General features: G+C 37.0%; 1 protein-coding gene across 1 annotated transcript in view; it reads right to left on the bottom strand.

Annotated features, from left to right (window-relative positions):
* Positions 1–4,212: 4,212 nt before the first annotated feature.
* KDM1B (lysine demethylase 1B) overlaps positions 4,213–17,706 on the bottom strand; it is a 26,001-nt gene continuing 12,507 nt past the window's right edge. Inside the window, exons 12-20 of the mRNA XM_049824165.1 lie at positions 16,639–16,810; positions 15,436–15,563; positions 13,847–13,978; positions 13,379–13,453; positions 12,395–12,511; positions 11,417–11,542; positions 9,791–9,913; positions 7,661–7,813; positions 4,213–7,048 (exon numbers count right to left, since the gene is read on the bottom strand). Of these exons, the coding sequence (XP_049680122.1) occupies positions 6,965–7,048; positions 7,661–7,813; positions 9,791–9,913; positions 11,417–11,542; positions 12,395–12,511; positions 13,379–13,453; positions 13,847–13,978; positions 15,436–15,563; positions 16,639–16,810 (1,110 nt within the window). The 3' untranslated portion in view covers positions 4,213–6,964. The remainder of the gene's footprint in view (positions 7,049–7,660; positions 7,814–9,790; positions 9,914–11,416; positions 11,543–12,394; positions 12,512–13,378; positions 13,454–13,846; positions 13,979–15,435; positions 15,564–16,638; positions 16,811–17,706) is intronic.

Genomic DNA, 17,706 nt, shown 5'->3' with positions numbered 1-17,706 from the left:
CTGCAGTCTTGAACTTTGGCCCACAGCTTTTCGGATCAAAGTGAACTCTTTGCATAAATTTTTGTTGTTTAGGTTCCTGTTCTTGGTACACCTTGTTGCTAATATGGGAAGTCCTACACTTCAAATCATTAAACTAATAGTTGCCAAAGTGTGGGCTGCCATTAACGCCATGAGCACAGAATCCCTCTGACTGTAGTATTGCTGGAAAGACAAAGCATATTTTTTGAATTTTATTATTGTACAGTTGAGAAATAAGGGTTCATAAATGATCTAAATTCTGAAAATGTTCAGCCAGTTAGACTATTAATCTTCACACACTTTGAATTTCTTTGCGTGTAATCATTTATAATAAGGCTGAATGTAATGGGGGTTTTTTGTATTCAATAAATGTCTTTCACAAAAATGTAAATCAGTTTTGATGATCTAACATTTGCTTAAATGTATAGTAAAAAAAATATCTATACAGAAACAAGGTTGTTGTCTTTATCTTATCTGGTAGAAACTATTCAAGCCTGATTCAGCAGTCTTCTCTGATTTAAAGATACTGTTGCTGAAAATTTATGTCCTTGCACCACGATAAGATTATGTGTCTTCTGTAAGGTTGGTTTGGTTTTGGGTTTGGTTTTTTTCCCCCCTCCGAACTAGATTAGCATTTTAATTTGCAATTAAAACATTGAAAGTTTCCAAGTCCTGCTTAAAAGCAGAAAGTTACCTGTGTCAAGTTTTGTTGGGGTTTTGGATGGATATTCTACAAATACTTGAACTGCCTTGTGATTTTTATGTAAATATACCCGTTGGCTTTTATTATGTGGGCCGAGAAGTGTTTTTAAAGATGAGTGACTCCCAAGTATAAACATTTTTAATAGTGTAAATTCTAATGAAAACTTACAAAAGGATAGTGTACTTCTATTTATTGTATATATCTATTACTTGCCACTTTGGAATTGCACAGATGGAATGGAAATGAACTCAGCATCCTTCAAGTACTCTGTTTAAATGTCTTAACTACAACTCAGTGCAGTCCTCAACAGAGAAGAAATGTCTGAGCTGTTTCCCTGCTAATCCGTACCAGTCTGGCTGCAGCTGATAAAAGATTCCAGTTCTTTCTACAACTGGGGGAAAAGCTGCAAGACAATACTAAAAGGTAAATAAAATGACCTGCTTATCCTGATGCTATTGGATTAAAACCACAGCTGATCAGGGCTCTAAATCCTGTATCGAGATGCTCATAAAAAACAGAAGCTGGCTAACTGGATAAAAGGTAACTGAATAAAGTGCTCAGGCATATACCTTCCAGATACTTAAGATTATGTCCTGACCATTGTATTCTAGAAAAAAAGTCCTAACATCTTGATTTGACCGCTTAGAGCATAATTCCTACAGTCCAATGTATTGGTTCCTCTGTTAAGTCTTTGGTATTCAGTATTTTGGTCAGGGACCTGCAAAACCACACAAATTAACCTGAATTACATGCTTATATAAACAGCTATTGTTATGAGTGAGCTTGGCACTTGAGGTAACAGTGTATGGGCCCTGTAGGAGAAAAAAGGTGGAGAGGGCTAGGTGGGGAAAGGGAAGAGTAGAAATTTTGAATGAAGAGAGGTTACATGTCTTTAGGAAAACAGCTGAGTTGGACTTATGTGGTAGCCCATGGAATACTGCTCAGGCATGTCTAACCAAGATGAAATTAGGAAGACACAGCTTTTAAGTGCCCTCCCACTTTTTTCCGGAAGCTCTAATACCCTTCTTGGACCTGAGCAGGCTGCTTACAGCATCTGTGTTCTTTCTGCATTATCCTGTTACAAGGCACATGACAAAGTAAGATCTATGAATGTCTGGGTTTAGATTAGCCACCACTAAGCTGGACTTAAAAATAACCCTTCTGGAGGCCAGTGCTTCATCTGGCCAGATAATGCCCCTGGTGGTCAGCATGGTGATACCAAAAAGGTTTATCAGCTCTTGTTATTACAGAGAGAGGGTGGCTCGTGACCACTTGGGTAGATCTAATTATTCCTGTTTCCAAATCAGAAAGTTGACTATAATCAAGTAGCTTCGACTAAGCTAGATGAAAGCATTCCTGAAATGACTTGTGGTGGTGGTGGTTGTTATTTTAGTTCCCATTATTTAGGGAGAACAGTGGGAAAGTCTGTAAGGCACCAGAATACCATCTGAAAACTTGTAGTAAGAAAATTAGTAAAATCAGTGTTTCACTTGCTGAAAAAAGTTAGGAAACATCTTGAATGCTGAAAAATGTGTTATTTTCCTTCTGGAAAAAAATGTCTCTCCTGCATTTGATTTCAGAAATATTTATTAAAGCAAGTAGCTGGAAGTTGTAGGTCTAACAGTTTATTCAGATGGTCCTTGACTTTTAGGAGGAATGGGCTGACAGGAACCTCATAAAGGTCAACAAAAGCAAATGCATCATCCTGCTTCTGGGATGGAATAACCCTGTACAACAGCGTGGGTGGGGACAGTGGCTTCTTTCTAAGCAGCTTTGCAGAGAAGGACCTGAGCAGGAGCAGATGTTTCTCACAGACAATGAGTTGAACCCAGTTCAGCAGTGTGCCCTTGTGATAAGGAACACTGATGGCACTCTGCGTTCTTTCTGCAAGCGTGTAACCAGCAGGTTGAGGGAAGTGATTAGGACCCCCTATTCCGCACTTGTGAGCCTGCCTCGGGAGTGCCATGTCCAGCGTTGGGTTCCCTGGTGCAAGACAGCTGAGGACATACCGGAGCGAATGCAGTGGAGGGTCACCAGTGTGGCCAGGGGGCTGGAGCACACGATGTAGGAGGGGAGGCAGAGAGAGCTGGGCTTGTTCAGCCTTAAGAAGAGACAGGTAAAGGGGGATCATACTGCAGTCTGCAACTACCAAATGAGAGAGGATGGGGAAGGCAGGGCCACGCTCTGCTTGGAGGTGCACAGTGAGAGGACGGGAGGCAACAGGCACAAGCTGACGCCAGGGAGGTTGCAATTACACGTTAGGGGAAGAAAAGCTTCACCGTGAGGATGGTCACAGAAACGGGGCCTGGAGGAGTTGTGGAATCCCCGTTGTTGGAGCTGTTCAGAACTCAACCTGGCAGGGCCCCAAGCGACCAGCTCCACGTTGGCCCTGTTCTGTGTAGCGGCTTAAACCAGATGATCTCCAGAGGTCCTGGGGATAAGGGGATGGCAATATTATGTAACTTTCCCTGCCTTTTCACCTGACCTTGTTCACTGGACTGCACTCAGTTGCAGACTTGCTACTTCACTTTTATTTCTGATCTAAGTTTTAGACAGCTGGGCTAAAAAATTCCCTCACACCAACTATTTTCTGAAGGACTGTCATTCTTTGGGGGAGTGTGATGAAATCTACTGATTTGTACTTTATTTTAAAAGCAGCATTAGTATTTTATTTCCATTTTAAAGATCATTATTCTCAGAATGAAGTTAACATTTTTCAAGACCAGTGTCAGATGTAACAAAAATAATTTCCTGCAGCGAGTTAGCATTAGGTGAACAAAGCATGTCGTCAGGATGCAAACTTTGAAGGGGCAAGCGGTGAATCTTCTACATGGTAATGCTTTCACTGGTTCAGACCTACATGTGTTACTGGTTTAAATAAACTTTCAAAGGGACTAGGAGTATTTTTTTTAAGTAAGTTACCTGCAGTCAGACTTGCACTAAATGAACATCTAGCGTCCCATTCAAGAAGAACAATGTAGATAAGTGTTATCAGAATTTGTCACTGTTCGTATTTTAAATGTTTTGGGTATGTAGTCCGGCTTGCACATCCTTATAATGATCTGTGCTAGGAGGAACCTTTCAGGAACATGATCCTACAAAGTGTTCATACTACAATTATTCAGTGAAAAGCACTAAGTGGTTCTCTGGTGATTTTTCTGGCTATTTTAAAATTATGGGCAGTGCTTCTAAACAATTACAATTTTAGCTTAAATATCCTCTGGCTAAGGAAAGTAATCTGACACAAGTTTATGAATTGCTTTGTAAACTTTTGAGGCAAAAGACACTGGCTATTATGTATGGTATTGTCCAAATAACAGCAAAGTTAGTACTTATAGTACAGAGAAGGCTGTAGAGCAGCTCTTCTGAGGAATTGTCTAGCTGTAGGAATAAACTAAAATGAAATCTTAAATCAATATCGAATGTAACAAAAAAGTAGGCTTAGTTACTAGTTAAAGGGGAAAAACCAAAAACAAAACATGAGCATCCTGTGGATACTTTCCAGTTTTATTCTGCTGCCATAACATAGTCACACAGAAGAGTTGAAGTGTAACAGATCATGCTCTGCATTCAAATATTTTTTATAACATTTAAACAAATATACTCAAAGAAAACATTCCCCAGTTCTTTATTTGCAGGGAATAAATTAAACACAAAAGAAATAACACATACATGCTTGAAATAAATTTTAACATAGATATTAAAAAAAATTTGGGGGAACATTAATTAAAGAATGAAGTCTCAGAACCAGCCTGATGTTCTTATACATTTCAAATGAACGTAAATTAAAATGGAACATACTTATTTTATTTACTTCTCAAACTTAAGTGCAGCACAACACAGTTTAAGTGCCTTGGCACCAAAATAATATACAAATAATTAATAGACTAGACCATTGGTAAATTTATCATTTGTTATACTTTTTTTAATGCTATAAGAAGTGTGCAGCAGCTAAAGCCAAACGTGACAGTATTTTTTTCATGTCCATCTCTATTCTTTAGAATACAGCATTTATCTATCTGCAAAGTTGTAGATAAATTTAAAACCCCAAGTACAAATTAACATGATGGAAGCATATGCTTAAAATCAAGCATGTTCACACAAACTTTCGACTGCAGAAATGGATGCTGAGCTCAACTTCCCAGACAGTTCCTACCTAAATTGTAATGTGTTTATATGTTGTTATTAAGCTGACTTAAGTTTTGACCAAGGTCAGCTGAAGCAGCTATTGAATATAATGTTTTGGGCTTGTAGTAATAAGCTTTTTTTCCCACCTTCAGAAGCTCCTCTCCTAATAATTTTGTCATATATGATCAACTGGGAAAGAAACTTGGAACTGAAACGTATGCACTGCTTAATCTTTCCTAGTTATGCTCTAAGTTGACCTGAAATTACTACATGAAATTAACAAAGTGCAAATGATCACCAAAAGCAAAATCTGATGTCTGATTATCTTTTATCATCAGAGGATTTTGTCTTGCTTCTTATAGCCTTTAAATTACAATTTAATACTTGGAAATACTTTAAAACTGTACATAATAGCATTTATGTGGAGGAAAATTATGAAGTTACACTTTTCCTGTTAATCCATATAATTCAGCTTTAAGAAGCAGAACAGAATATATATCTGAAAAACATCTAGTTATATAAACATCTTCACCTTGTAAATTAGAGATTAAATAAAGGTATTTAACAATATCATAGCTACTCTAAAAACAAAATATTAGGTATTTAAAAAGAAGAATTGCATTTATTCAGTAGGATTTTTCTTAAAGTTGCTTGTTGTTTTTTTTTTTTTTCCAAGGATACAGCTTTATGGAAATAAGCACTGTAACTCAAAAAAAGTTTGCTGCGTCATTTTTAAAATGAAGAGATTAAAAAAAGAAAAGAGCCTATACATGAGAATGCAGGGGGTAAAAGAGTAAGTGCTTACTTTCCTTCCAGAAATCATGAGGTCTATGCAGTAAAGTTATAGGGAAGGTGTGGGGGAAGAAATCTAAAAGTTGGTTTTAGTTTTTTTTTCATTAATACCATTTTAGTGGAACAGTATTACAACAGATACACTTGTTGTTGTGTGTTGAAAAGTATTTCATTTTCTTCCCTGTCCCACAGAAAAGCTATTAGATAGACGCTTAGCCCTTACTGAATTACTCCCTCAAGTTGTTTTTAATAATACTTTAATAGTAAAAGAAATAAAAAACTTCAAGTCAAAGTGCAAGCCACCTTGTTTCAGCCCTTCATAAAAGTGTTAATATTTTTCCTCATTCATCTTCACTTATTTTTTTAAATATAAAAGCTGAATGAGCCATTAGGAACTTACAGTCCTTCACCTCCCCACTGAATACTCATATCAGTAGATAGTGCCTCTACTCAGCCCAAATGAATTTGGAAGTTGTTTTCAAAATATTCATAGAAATATAGTATTTTTAAGCTGTCCTGTTTCTCCATGATCACAAGCAGTAAGCAAATCTAAACTTAGCCTATTATTGTAACAAGAATTTCTCTGAATAAGTAGCAGAGAGAATATTCCAAAGTTTCTTAAAGTAATGTAAAAGTTACTTTTTTCAAGTTTTTATTATCTACAATAACCTTTCTATGATTGCACTGTAAACTGTTCCAGCCATCTGATTTAAAGGAACAAACTTGATATTCCAAAGCCCACTTAGTGGAGGCTAAGAATATGAAAAATATTATAGAAAAGGTTATTGATTGCAAGTGGAAAGAATGATAGTTGAGTTCCTTCCTACAATAATTCTAGAATTTGTCTAGGCTATTCAGGCTTTTGGGAGCAAGTTTGAACTCCTATAAGCATAATCAACCTGAGAAACACAGTTAGTGGAAAATTCCCATCGTTACTACTAACTGCCAGCATTTTTAATGCTGTATGTTAACTTAGTCTTGCTTTAATCTGACCTTCTGAAATGAAGGTTTACAATAGCATGACTTGAGCCATACAGAAGAGGACTCTCAAAAAAAGTTCCATTAGTTAAGCTGTGGTCAGGGACTCTAATGTCACTCTTGCTAATAATATCTTAGCTGGAAAAAAAACCCCAACAATGTGTATCATCAGGGCTTAAAAGGAGGGTAGGGGAGAAAGAAGAAAAAGAAGATGAAGATTTTATCTCCAGGTACCATATACTATTTAAGTACCACTTAAGAAAAAGGCAGCAATAGGAAACTTGAAGATAGTTTTACCCACAGAAAACAATTAAAAATATATCTATAAACACAAACTTTCAGTACTTAAAATGCTGCTATTTTGCTCGCTTCTCGAACCCCACTCAAGTAAGCTCCTGTAACGGTCTGAGGAAAGTGCCTATTTGTGGCCTGTATTTAAAAAAAAGAAAAAAAAAGAAAGGAGAAAAAAAAGAAGTGAATTGTTTCTAAAACTATTAGAACAGATAGAATTTCAGTAAGATCCTTTTTGTTTTCTTTAAGTATATACCAACATTTTTAAAAGCCATGGAAAACTTAGAAAGAATTTAGGAGGAAATATTTAAGATTTTTAGCAACTTCAAAATTTGCAAGCAAGTCAACTAGCAAAATTAGTAGTCTGTTTTGCCATCTGCACTTTAGTGGGGCAGGTAAGTTCTGTTCCAGTATAGAATGCACCTGTACCATCAGCAGCGTGCTTTTGTTATGTTACCCACAAATGGAGTAACAGGCAGACAATTTGGCTAAAAATAAAAGTGGATTGTATAGTCTTGTCATGTTCTGCACTTATTGGTTATGCAGTTCACTCCTGACCTGAAATATCTAGCAGACTCTCCATGCCCAATAATAATATGAATAAAAAGGGTTCTGTGTCAAAAATCAAGAAACATTAGCATATTTGTGTAACAGTATTTATATGCCATCTCTAGATTAATGGTGTTGGTTAGCAAAAAATGATCTTTCATAAGAAATAGTTCCCCAGTCAACAGTAACAAAGATACTTACCTCACCAGCAAAGAAAATTTTCCCTTGTATGTCTTCAGCTATAATGTCATAAGCTTCACCACTGCCCCCTGTTTTCACAAAACTATATGCCATCTGGAGCCAAGGGTCTTTGCTCCATCGAGTAACAAAAAACTTCACTGGGTCAGGAACCTCCTGTAAATCAAAATAAAAGTTATGCACTGTGAAGAAAAGCTCCTAATTGCATAGCTTTTTCTCATAAACAGTTTCTTGTAATCTTTAGAGTATGTAGTAGTATTAAAATACAGATTTGATTACATTCCAGAATTAAATTGCAATTTTCTTTATTATACTACTGACCACAATGATGACTTTGTTTGCTAGACTTGCCTGATGCCTGAAATATCACACCTGCACCGTTTTGAATGCAACAAATCTGGATATTGTAATATACCTAGAACTACACATGAGGGAAAAAAAATTCCCTTCAAAATACATAGATACTCTTGCAAACAGATAAAATACCAATATCAACATCATTCAACATGTTTGTATGTATAACGTAAGCACTTTTTATTGTGGTAAGGCATGATGCTTTGCTACTTCTAGCTTGTTAAATCTCAACTGTAATCTTCGTTTTGGAGATAATTTTATTCCAATGGATAAATAACATTACTTGTCTAAGATCAGAAAATGAGCTGGCTTGAAAACCGGGTTCAGGGAGAAAACAAAAACCAGGAAGTCAGAGTGTCTGTAGCTAAGCCATGACAGTAATACTGTGTATTCTTTGTCACATTGCAGCATGCAAATTCCACACAATCTACCAAAAAGAGTCTGGATATCAACTGTATGAAGGCTTAGTCAACTACAGCTGTGTCTTACTCTTGAGGAGCTTGTGACAAGTAAACAGAAGCACCCCTGGTTGCTTCTTACACGTCATCTGGTATCCACAAATAGACTATTCCATTCAGGTAGCACGTGAGAGACTAAAGCTCATGCAATCAAGACAGTGGCTAGTGAAGTATGGCAAGTTTCATGGACATCCCAGAAGAAGTTCTGGTACACCCCTGGAAGCTGTCTTGTCTTTGAAACTCCTGCTGCATTGTGGACAGATGACTGAAATTCACAACTGCTATAAACCATGGAGACAGGCACGAAAATCACTCTTCTAGACTAGAGTGGCACCAAAACCAAAGACCTGTTTGCTACCTCTACATTCTCATGAGATCAAAATAGCAGGTATGTGGACTTACATTGCACATGACTGATATCTATAAAGCCATTCCTAAAAGTATGTTTTCTAGGAAAAGTCAAGCTTTCAGATGCCAAAGTTTTTCCAAGATCATTAATCCTAACATCTGAACCATCACTAAAACTTGAGAGATCACCCATGAACAGTAATGCAAGCATTCCTTGGGATCTACCTGCTCTAAGGAATTTTTAACTAAGGCATTACTGTCTATAGAGTGGAATGCAAATAACATTGCTAAGTGATCGTTTTCTGCTTGCCCCAGATTTCTCTGATCTTCCTATCAGTTTTTATCCTAACAATGAGCTGGGGGAAGGAAAAAGGTAGAAATTTTTATCTAATTTTTTTTACGGTCAGGATATAGGGCCCTTGATACCTCATTTTGGCTGTACCTCCATCCCAAGACAGTTCAGGAAGGGTTGTTTCTTATTAGAAGAGTTAAGAGATTGGTTTGGTTTGGGAGTGTTGTAATTTCAGTTGCTTTTTACGGGGAGGGGGATGATCATAATCAAATTCATCTAGCTTAAAGCTTTGATCATGTATTGGAAGCAGTGATGACCAAAAAAAAAAAAAAACTTTGGAAAAAGTGACAGCTAAGTAAGAAGTGTATTTGTGTTACCTGCCTAAAGTACTGCTTTTAATTAATTTTCCTTTCTAAAAGCACTTTAAAGGATGATTGTTCATTTGTGTTTTTCAATTCATTACCATTTTCCTTCAGACAGATCTAAGATAATTCACATTTTTCACACAAGACCAAACGTGGTTTTAGTGTCTCTCAAAGGAAGCACATTCCCTCAAACTGACAAGAAAAGAAAAAGTTTTATATGTCAAAGGTTTTTTTATACACCATGAAATAATACAATCAAAAGCTTTACATTTGTTGGCAGGTTAATTCATCTTTTAGTAGAAGCGGCTTCTCTTACCTGCTCCTTAAATAGCTCTCGAAGTACAGTCATACACTGTTGCAGTACTTGTTTATCATCTAAATTCTTAATGGTTGTCACAGCATCTCCAGTGACTACTGACATTAAAATGCTTTGTTTGCCCTAAAAACAAGGCATTACCATATAAGATCATTTAGAAATTATTAGGTTATTAAGTATTTCTTGAAGAGTGCCTTTTAATTGGCATTGACAAAGAGATTTTCAGCTGCAAAGCAACTTTTATTCTAGAGGAAAGTGGGTTTGATTCCTTAGAATAAAGGATGCAAATTCTACAGTATTTATGCTCAAATTACTACCATGCCCTGATGTCTTGTTCACAGATCTGTGTTACAGTCAGCCCCTTCTACAACTTGCTGAATTAGCTGAAAACTTTCTATCTACCTATTTAAAGGCTACACCAAAAGATTTGACGTTTATAGTGTTATTCTTTGTGACAGACTTCTTAAGCTCCAGTTCCGTACCAAAATTCCACCTCAACTGTACTCCAATTTCAAAAGGCGGTAACAAAGAGAATCTATTTAAATACTTATGGTTTGGATTAGGCCAATACTAAGTTCTTACCAGCAGATTTTGTCTCAAGAAATGAAAGCTCAGTTCTGCTGATGTTCCCTTCCACTTCAAGAAATCTGCTACCATACAGAAGTTTCAAAGATGAAGTGGTAACTAGAGAACAGCACACAGGCTCTCAACTACTTTAAAGAACTCTCCCTCTCTTGTTTAGATAAGGCAATTCTTCTGTTATTAAACTTGATAGCTAGCAGAGAATAGCTATCAAGCAAATTAAGAATTACATCTAGTGTCTCTGGACAGCATGAGCACACTGAACCTTATGTAGAATGAGCTTAAAAGTATTGAAGAGAAACCTTGTTTAAAGAAAGTCATATACAGGTACAGATAGTGTAGTAACACAGCACAGTCTTCACAGGATGGTTTCCTTTTGGAGTAAGCCATAAGGTTACAAAACGGCCTTTTAATTGCTGCCAAGTAATAAGCAGCAGTTGTTGTAAAAGCATGAAAAGGTAAGATATAAATGTGTAGTGTGTGTGCTTGGAACTGGTGGAGAAGAGAAACATGATGTCAATGCACTAGTTTGAATTTCTTTTGAAATTCATGAGTTTGGGACTGACCCTACAGACCTCAGTTTCATAGAAAACCTAGTGGTTTTCTTTTCTTCTGCCATTCCACATAGCTATTGAGGCTAGTGCAAGCCATTAAGTGTTAATAAGCCAGCATGATCTTTTTAACAGGATTTTTAGCTGATATAAATAAGGGAAAAGAAATCCTAAACTGGAAGTGACTGGTAGACTTTTTCCCACATTAGTAGATCTATAGTCAGGTATTACAGACTCATTTTCAGGATAGTTTGAGAATAAAAGCATTAACTTGCTTGTATATTATTTTGTATCCAAGTGTAGGAAAACATTCCCATTTATTACAATGAAGTATCAATCAGCTTTTTCTTGATAAATAACACTGCTTCCACTTCTTTTAACAGTTGCGGGGGTAGGGAGAAGAAGAAAACTTTCATTGTTCAGTAATTATTGCACCTAGATTCCAAACTGAATTTCTGAAGGGCCAACAGAAAATACAGCTAGCATATGATACCTCTGGATCCATGTCATAGAAAACACTGAAGAGCCCACGTTGGCTGGAATTGGGTGGAACATGACCAAAAAAATCAGCTCCTTGAATTTTACTGTCCCAAAATCTGTAAGGAAACTGCAAGGCAATCTAGAGAGAGAGTAAGAGAGAGATATGGAATTAAAGCATTTCATACCACAAAACTCATAACTGGATATGGTATATGTTGTTCTTCTAATCCTTTTTCCCTTTTCTACTCAATTAGAGACACCCAGTTCTATGAGAGGGTGTCAACAGAGAATATATGGGCCTGTTCTCCCAAGGGGGACAGGGAAAGAAAAAAAATGCTAGTCTCAAAAATTGCAAATGCACAGATTATCAAATTCACAATGGAATTCACTATAGAAAACACTCAAGAAATTGAGCAGTATTTTTACAAACCTAACATAGAAGTTAGTGATCTCCATGTTGGGGGGTGGGGGTGGTGGTGTCTGAATCTTGCCTTTAAATTTCAACACTGTTATAATCCCGTTTCTGGCATTACTTCTGTTACTGTTTTGTTCTAAGCAGATCTTACTAGGGATCTTTTCAGGAGAGGCTGTCTTTTTGCACTGGGAAAGGGTAGGAGATTTTACACTGGTCAAATACACAACTTTCAATATTCTGAAATAGTTTATGTATTTATTAGGTTGAAAGGACCTAGAATAAGAATATTATTAGAATTTTGGAAGATCTAAGACCATCATGAAGGCTTGCTCAAAATTAGGCACAGAACTTAAACTGTGAAGTGATTCTGCAAACAATTTCTTTAAAAACACCATTAAGTTGGGAAATCTAAGAAACAGAAATACATGTGATCCCCGATAGCATTTTGCTCTTCTGGGCTACTGTATACAAGTAAAAGTAAATGCATAATAAATCCTGAGAAATGCACACCAAAAGCAACAGGGACAAAGCAGCCAATGTTTCTATGAAAAGAAAATGAAATCTGAAATTACTTACCTTCTCGATGACTCCTGCTCCCAAACTATTAATGGCTTTAATTTTTTTTTCTGACAATGGAGGATTAAACTGAATGGCATTTTTCTGAAGAAGGGCCAGTGGTACAGTCACTAATACCTGAAAAATAATTATAGTCACAACAGTAGAAAAAGCTCAGTACTGCACTTAAGCCTCACAGCATCCTCTTAACTATCTTGGATTATTCTTGTAGGATGCAGCATAATACTCACCAGACATCTCTAGATTAGTGTCTGGTTTTATTCCCTGTTAATGGGAGACACATGCCTTACGTTCAGGTGAGAACAGATCCTGCAGTTCACTGGTTTTAAGTTGTAGTCTGTTGAATTGCTTGTATCAGAGCGGCTAACCATGCTACTAATTTTAATACCTCCTGTAAATTATAGTCAATGGCTCTCAGATTAACAAAACTGTCGTTTTGAAAGGAGAGAAGATGGTCGCTGGTTTGGTTTGGTTTTATTTCCTTCACAGAACCTTTCTCTTTAAAAATCCAATCTTGGCCAAGTTTACGTATCATTTTAAAAATTACTAAAAGCTAAATTATACAGCATGAAGCAGGTGGTGATACAGGGATTAAGGGAGACTGAGAAATATGGGTTGTCAAGCCCTGCATACCAAAGGGAAAAATTTTAACAGGGCAGATTCACATGCTAAATGGGGTAAAGCTGAGCAGGGAATGGAACCAGGAAACATAACTGTCACTTCAAAGACCAGATAAAAATCTATTTGCTTCATGTTTTTATTACTACCTTTATAGTGCTTAGTTCTTCAAATCAACTAGTACTCAAAACTCAAGCATGCTCAGGATGACTCTAGGACATCCAAATACAGGTCACTAGAATATATGAGTTTTCATCTTTGTGTGGGGGAAGAAAAAAAAAGAGAGACAAAAAGGACATGTACTGTGGTCAGTATTGTTCTTGTGTACCCTAAAATCCTTAATCCTGAAGCATATTAGGTAGGTACCTTTTGTGTTGTCCATACTGTTCCATCTGCAGTAGTGACCTGTACTTCTTCACCAGAATAGTCAATACTCTGTACCTATTGAAAGTCAAATTGAAGAATATTATACTACAAAATCTACATATGCAATGCAAGTTCAGACAAGAATAGCTAATATAGCACCAGTCTGCAAACCAGAAATTGAAGAACACAAGTTTCCAGAGAAATAGTGAAAGATAAAAAAAAGCCTCCATGGAAGCTGAAAAAGAAAGATCATGAGTCTAACATATACGCTTATCATATTATAATATTTAAGTACTGATACTCCTCAAAGAGGATTTCCAGAAATACTGAAATCGTCCTCTCTTTTCTTAAAGACAAGTCGATATAATCACAGGCACAGATTTGCCTGGTCCAAAAGAATACAAAGAGATGATTGGGAGCTTCAGAGCAATCCAAGACAGGCACTGCATCAACATTTTCCAGACTCACTGGGAAATTCAGCCGGATGTCCAGCCCTTCTGCCAATTTATCAATCACAGTAGAATATCCCACAGTTAGAAGAGTGTGATCTCCAGCAAACTGGGCAAAAAATTCATTGTGGTCCCATGAGCGTGCAGATACCTGTGGACAGAACATAACTAGCCGTCTCTACTGGTGAGGTGACATGGGTACTAGCAAAAGTCCCACAGTTTAGAGGAAGCCACCCTAGTTCCTGTCACAACTGGAGAAAAAAAGTGTATCACCAGAATGTATGGCAATGCTGAGAAAAGCAGACAGCTTATTTACCTAAGGCCACCATACAACATATGAATTGCTAGATTAAGAAATGTTGTAGTATGGGCTGGTCACTAGCAGGTAATTTATACTTCTGCTTGGTAAAGAAAACAAGGAAAGTAGTACAAAAATCCAGGTGGATTGCAGTGTATTTATTTCAGTTTCTTGTCTCTAGCAAAGAAATCAGATTTTACAGCCTTAAGACTTCAAATAGAAATGGAAATATTTTATTTCCCAATATGAAGGGGAAGATAAGATACAAAAAAATCTCAATGGAATTTTTCTGTCACCTTGGAGGTTCTTTCATGATATCTTTCATTAACCTTCTCCCCCAACCCCTGCAAACTCATAGTTAGTACAACAGTGATAGTTGTACTAAACAATCACCACTTACCAGTGAAAAATCTGAAGCACTTCTCAAACTGCTATTCACATGCAAGTTCCTATCACTGCAGTTACATTTACTTCATATTTTGATCTTTAAATAGAAGGCAAGATAGATTTTAACATCTTTCTTACTTCCCCTGGGTGGTCATGAAGTGTGAAAGCTTGACATATCAAGATATTTTCCATTGACTGCCCTGGTATAGCATTGTCTTGCAGATTTTTGTTATGTTCTTATGTGCTTCTCAGTTCAGATCAGATTTGTGCATCTGCACATATCAATCAGCTGTCCCACTACTGTAGTCCAATTGACCCTAAACATCTTTAACCCAAGTAACAGGGCTGAGTAAGTAATGCACTGCAAACAACATTGTACTTTGGTATTTCCTGAACCTGCTTAGTTAAAACTGAAGTCACAAGGAAAACCAAGTATCACATAGTCAACAGAATACCTAGGAGTGGTGAACTGGGGCCCACCATCAGGGTGTTGGAACACTTCAGAAGTTAAATGCATTTATTCTCAAGATACCTAGCAAGGTAGAGAAATACCTCAGTTTTTAAACACAGAACTGAGAAGCAGAAGTCACACACAACATCTGAGGAAAAGTAACTCTCCTGTGAATCCTACCACCCAGCATCTCGGCAAAATGCCCTACTCCACTGCACCATCTATTCTCAACTTCTACATTAAAGAGGATCTTCCTGGAGGCATGTCATGAACTCCCATCAGATTACCTAAGGCAGTGCTGGAGTCTGTGTCTCAGTGCTTTCAAAGAACAGGTTAGGGATGTAGGAACAGTTTAGGGATAGCTGATTCTTCCTTTGGGGCCATGGGATGGATCAGATGACTTCTCAATGTTACTTCCAACCCTATTTTCTACAAAGCTCAACCACTTCAGAACACAGCTGTCAAAACTCACCTGAGAGAGATTGCTGCCACAGGCATACTCCAAATTACTGAGATGGAACTGTAGTACTTTTTCTTCCAGCTCACTGAACTGGATACCAGACTCCTGAATAAAGGCTTTATAGATCTCTTGTATTTTTTCTGTGAAAGAACATGTTTAAAATAAGAATATATCGCAACTCATCAGAAGTCTTACTGCATTTCAACATGCTATTCTCTGGATCACAAGATTTTCAAGCTTATTGCTGATTTGCACTACGATGTTTTTCTTCTCATAGAAAAAAACGCAAGATCTCTCAGGTGATAAAATACAACTTCATTGTATTTTATCCTAATTGTATTTATCCATTGTATTTAACCTAATCATAGGTTTCCCTAGTAAAATCTTCTTCAAAAAAGGAAACATACATAGCTTCAGGAAAAAAAGAAGTTACAATCATTTCAAATAAAAAAAAAAAACCCACACCGTGCAACAGCACAGCTGGGCTAGCCAACTGACACAGAAGAGAAATTAATTGTTTAGCTATCATCAATATATAGTTGAAGATACTTCAAGGAAAATAAATACACTTTAAGATAATGGGAGAATCCTTGCAAATAAACCCCGCTTAATTTTTACAAAACCAAAAGAGCTGAGAAATATGATCCAGAGTTCACTGAAGAACATAGGAGTTGCTAATTCTGCCTTACAGAATCCATGTTGAAAAGATTTGGGAGGCAAACATTTCTAAGCAAGTTTATTTTTTGTTGTTGAATGTGCTTGCATGCTGTAAGTGTGGTGGGAGGCATTACCAATGGAGATGGGACTATTCTTGCCAGCAGAAGGCTTTGATCGGCTCTTTTTTAGACAATTAGTCAAAAAGTGTAAAAGTTATGGCTAGCTATGGCCTGCTTCAGCAAGAAGCTTTGAACTGCTAGTGCCACTAGTTATACTGAAAAAGCTACCTCATGAAAACAAGATACTACATCAGGAGTTGTACAGTATTACAAAAGCCATCAAATTAGGCTTCCTTAAAAGTTACAAGTGACATTTTGGTCTGTGTGTATACGATAGTCAATCTCCCTTTGTCTTGCTTAGAGACAGGTTATCACTGTTGGATTTAAGGTCAGATGTACAGCCATACACTTCTAAAAATGTCTGATGTAAAAGCCAATTTAATATAAAACTCTATGAACACAGCCAACATCTTTGCTTTGCAATACATCTCCCACTTACCACCAAGAGGAACATCTTGATGTTGGGTTTTATCTTTTCTCCACTCAGAGACGACATCTAGGATGGCATTGAAATGAAAGTCCATACGTTTATCAATAGTGGGATCTGTTATCCTTCCACCTTCCTGGATCAAGTCACATTTCTCCCCTAGTTTGTGCATTTTAATGCCAAGCTTAAGAAAAAGACATTTTATTGCTTTTTAAGTATGGAAAAACTACAGTGCCTAGCCTGCTCAAAGTTATTTAAAGTAATGCCACTTAAAAAACATCCATGACTTTAAATAATTAGTCAGATAAACACTTGTTATCCTAAAACTGGAATACCAACAATCCTTCTATCTGTTAATTGTCCACAAAGTGTTTTAACCCACTCTTCCATCTTTATGGGGGATTCCCAGAAACCTTATCTCCAACTGTCCTGTGAGGCCAGGGCCTAGTACAGAGTTGTTGGGTCTGGTAATTAAACATGATGAACCAATCTCCTCTTCTTTTCTACCTCACCTTATTCTCTGAATTGCCATTAAAATTAGTTCTTTTCTACAACTTTCTGGTGCCTGATGCCCAAACGGTTTGCTGCGTTCAGGAATTGACAGGATGTTGCTTGCCAATTACCACCAATTTTATTAAGAAACAAGCAAAGAAATTGTTTGGAATTAAACCTAGTATGTTCCTCTGCTTGTCCATCTTGTATCGAACATGCAACAGACCTAAATCAGAATAAAGATGTTTCTATGTTCTACAGTCAGTCTAGAGAAAGTAGCACAAATACAGCGCTAATTTCTTCCCAGGGCCTTGTTACTTAGGGTGTGCTCTGGTGTTTTTCACATATCCTCACATCTCTCTAGGCTGCTGGTCACCACTGCAGATCTTTTCTCAAGATAGAGTTGTACTTTGAATGAAAGATGACATCAAATGACTACAAAGGGATGGGCACTCAAGGTGTATTAAGAAGTCATTACTCCTCACCTCATAACTAAAACATGATTAAAAAAAAGTTTCCTCATGACACTATAGAGCACTAAACAGTTAAAATAGCATGGGCTGGATTTGCATGCCTCTCTGAACCAAA

This window comes from Accipiter gentilis, chromosome 20, assembly GCF_929443795.1.
Source record: "Accipiter gentilis chromosome 20, bAccGen1.1, whole genome shotgun sequence".
Classification (NCBI taxonomy): domain Eukaryota; kingdom Metazoa; phylum Chordata; class Aves; order Accipitriformes; family Accipitridae; genus Astur; species Astur gentilis.
This window is presented reverse-complemented; position numbering and strand designations above follow the sequence as displayed.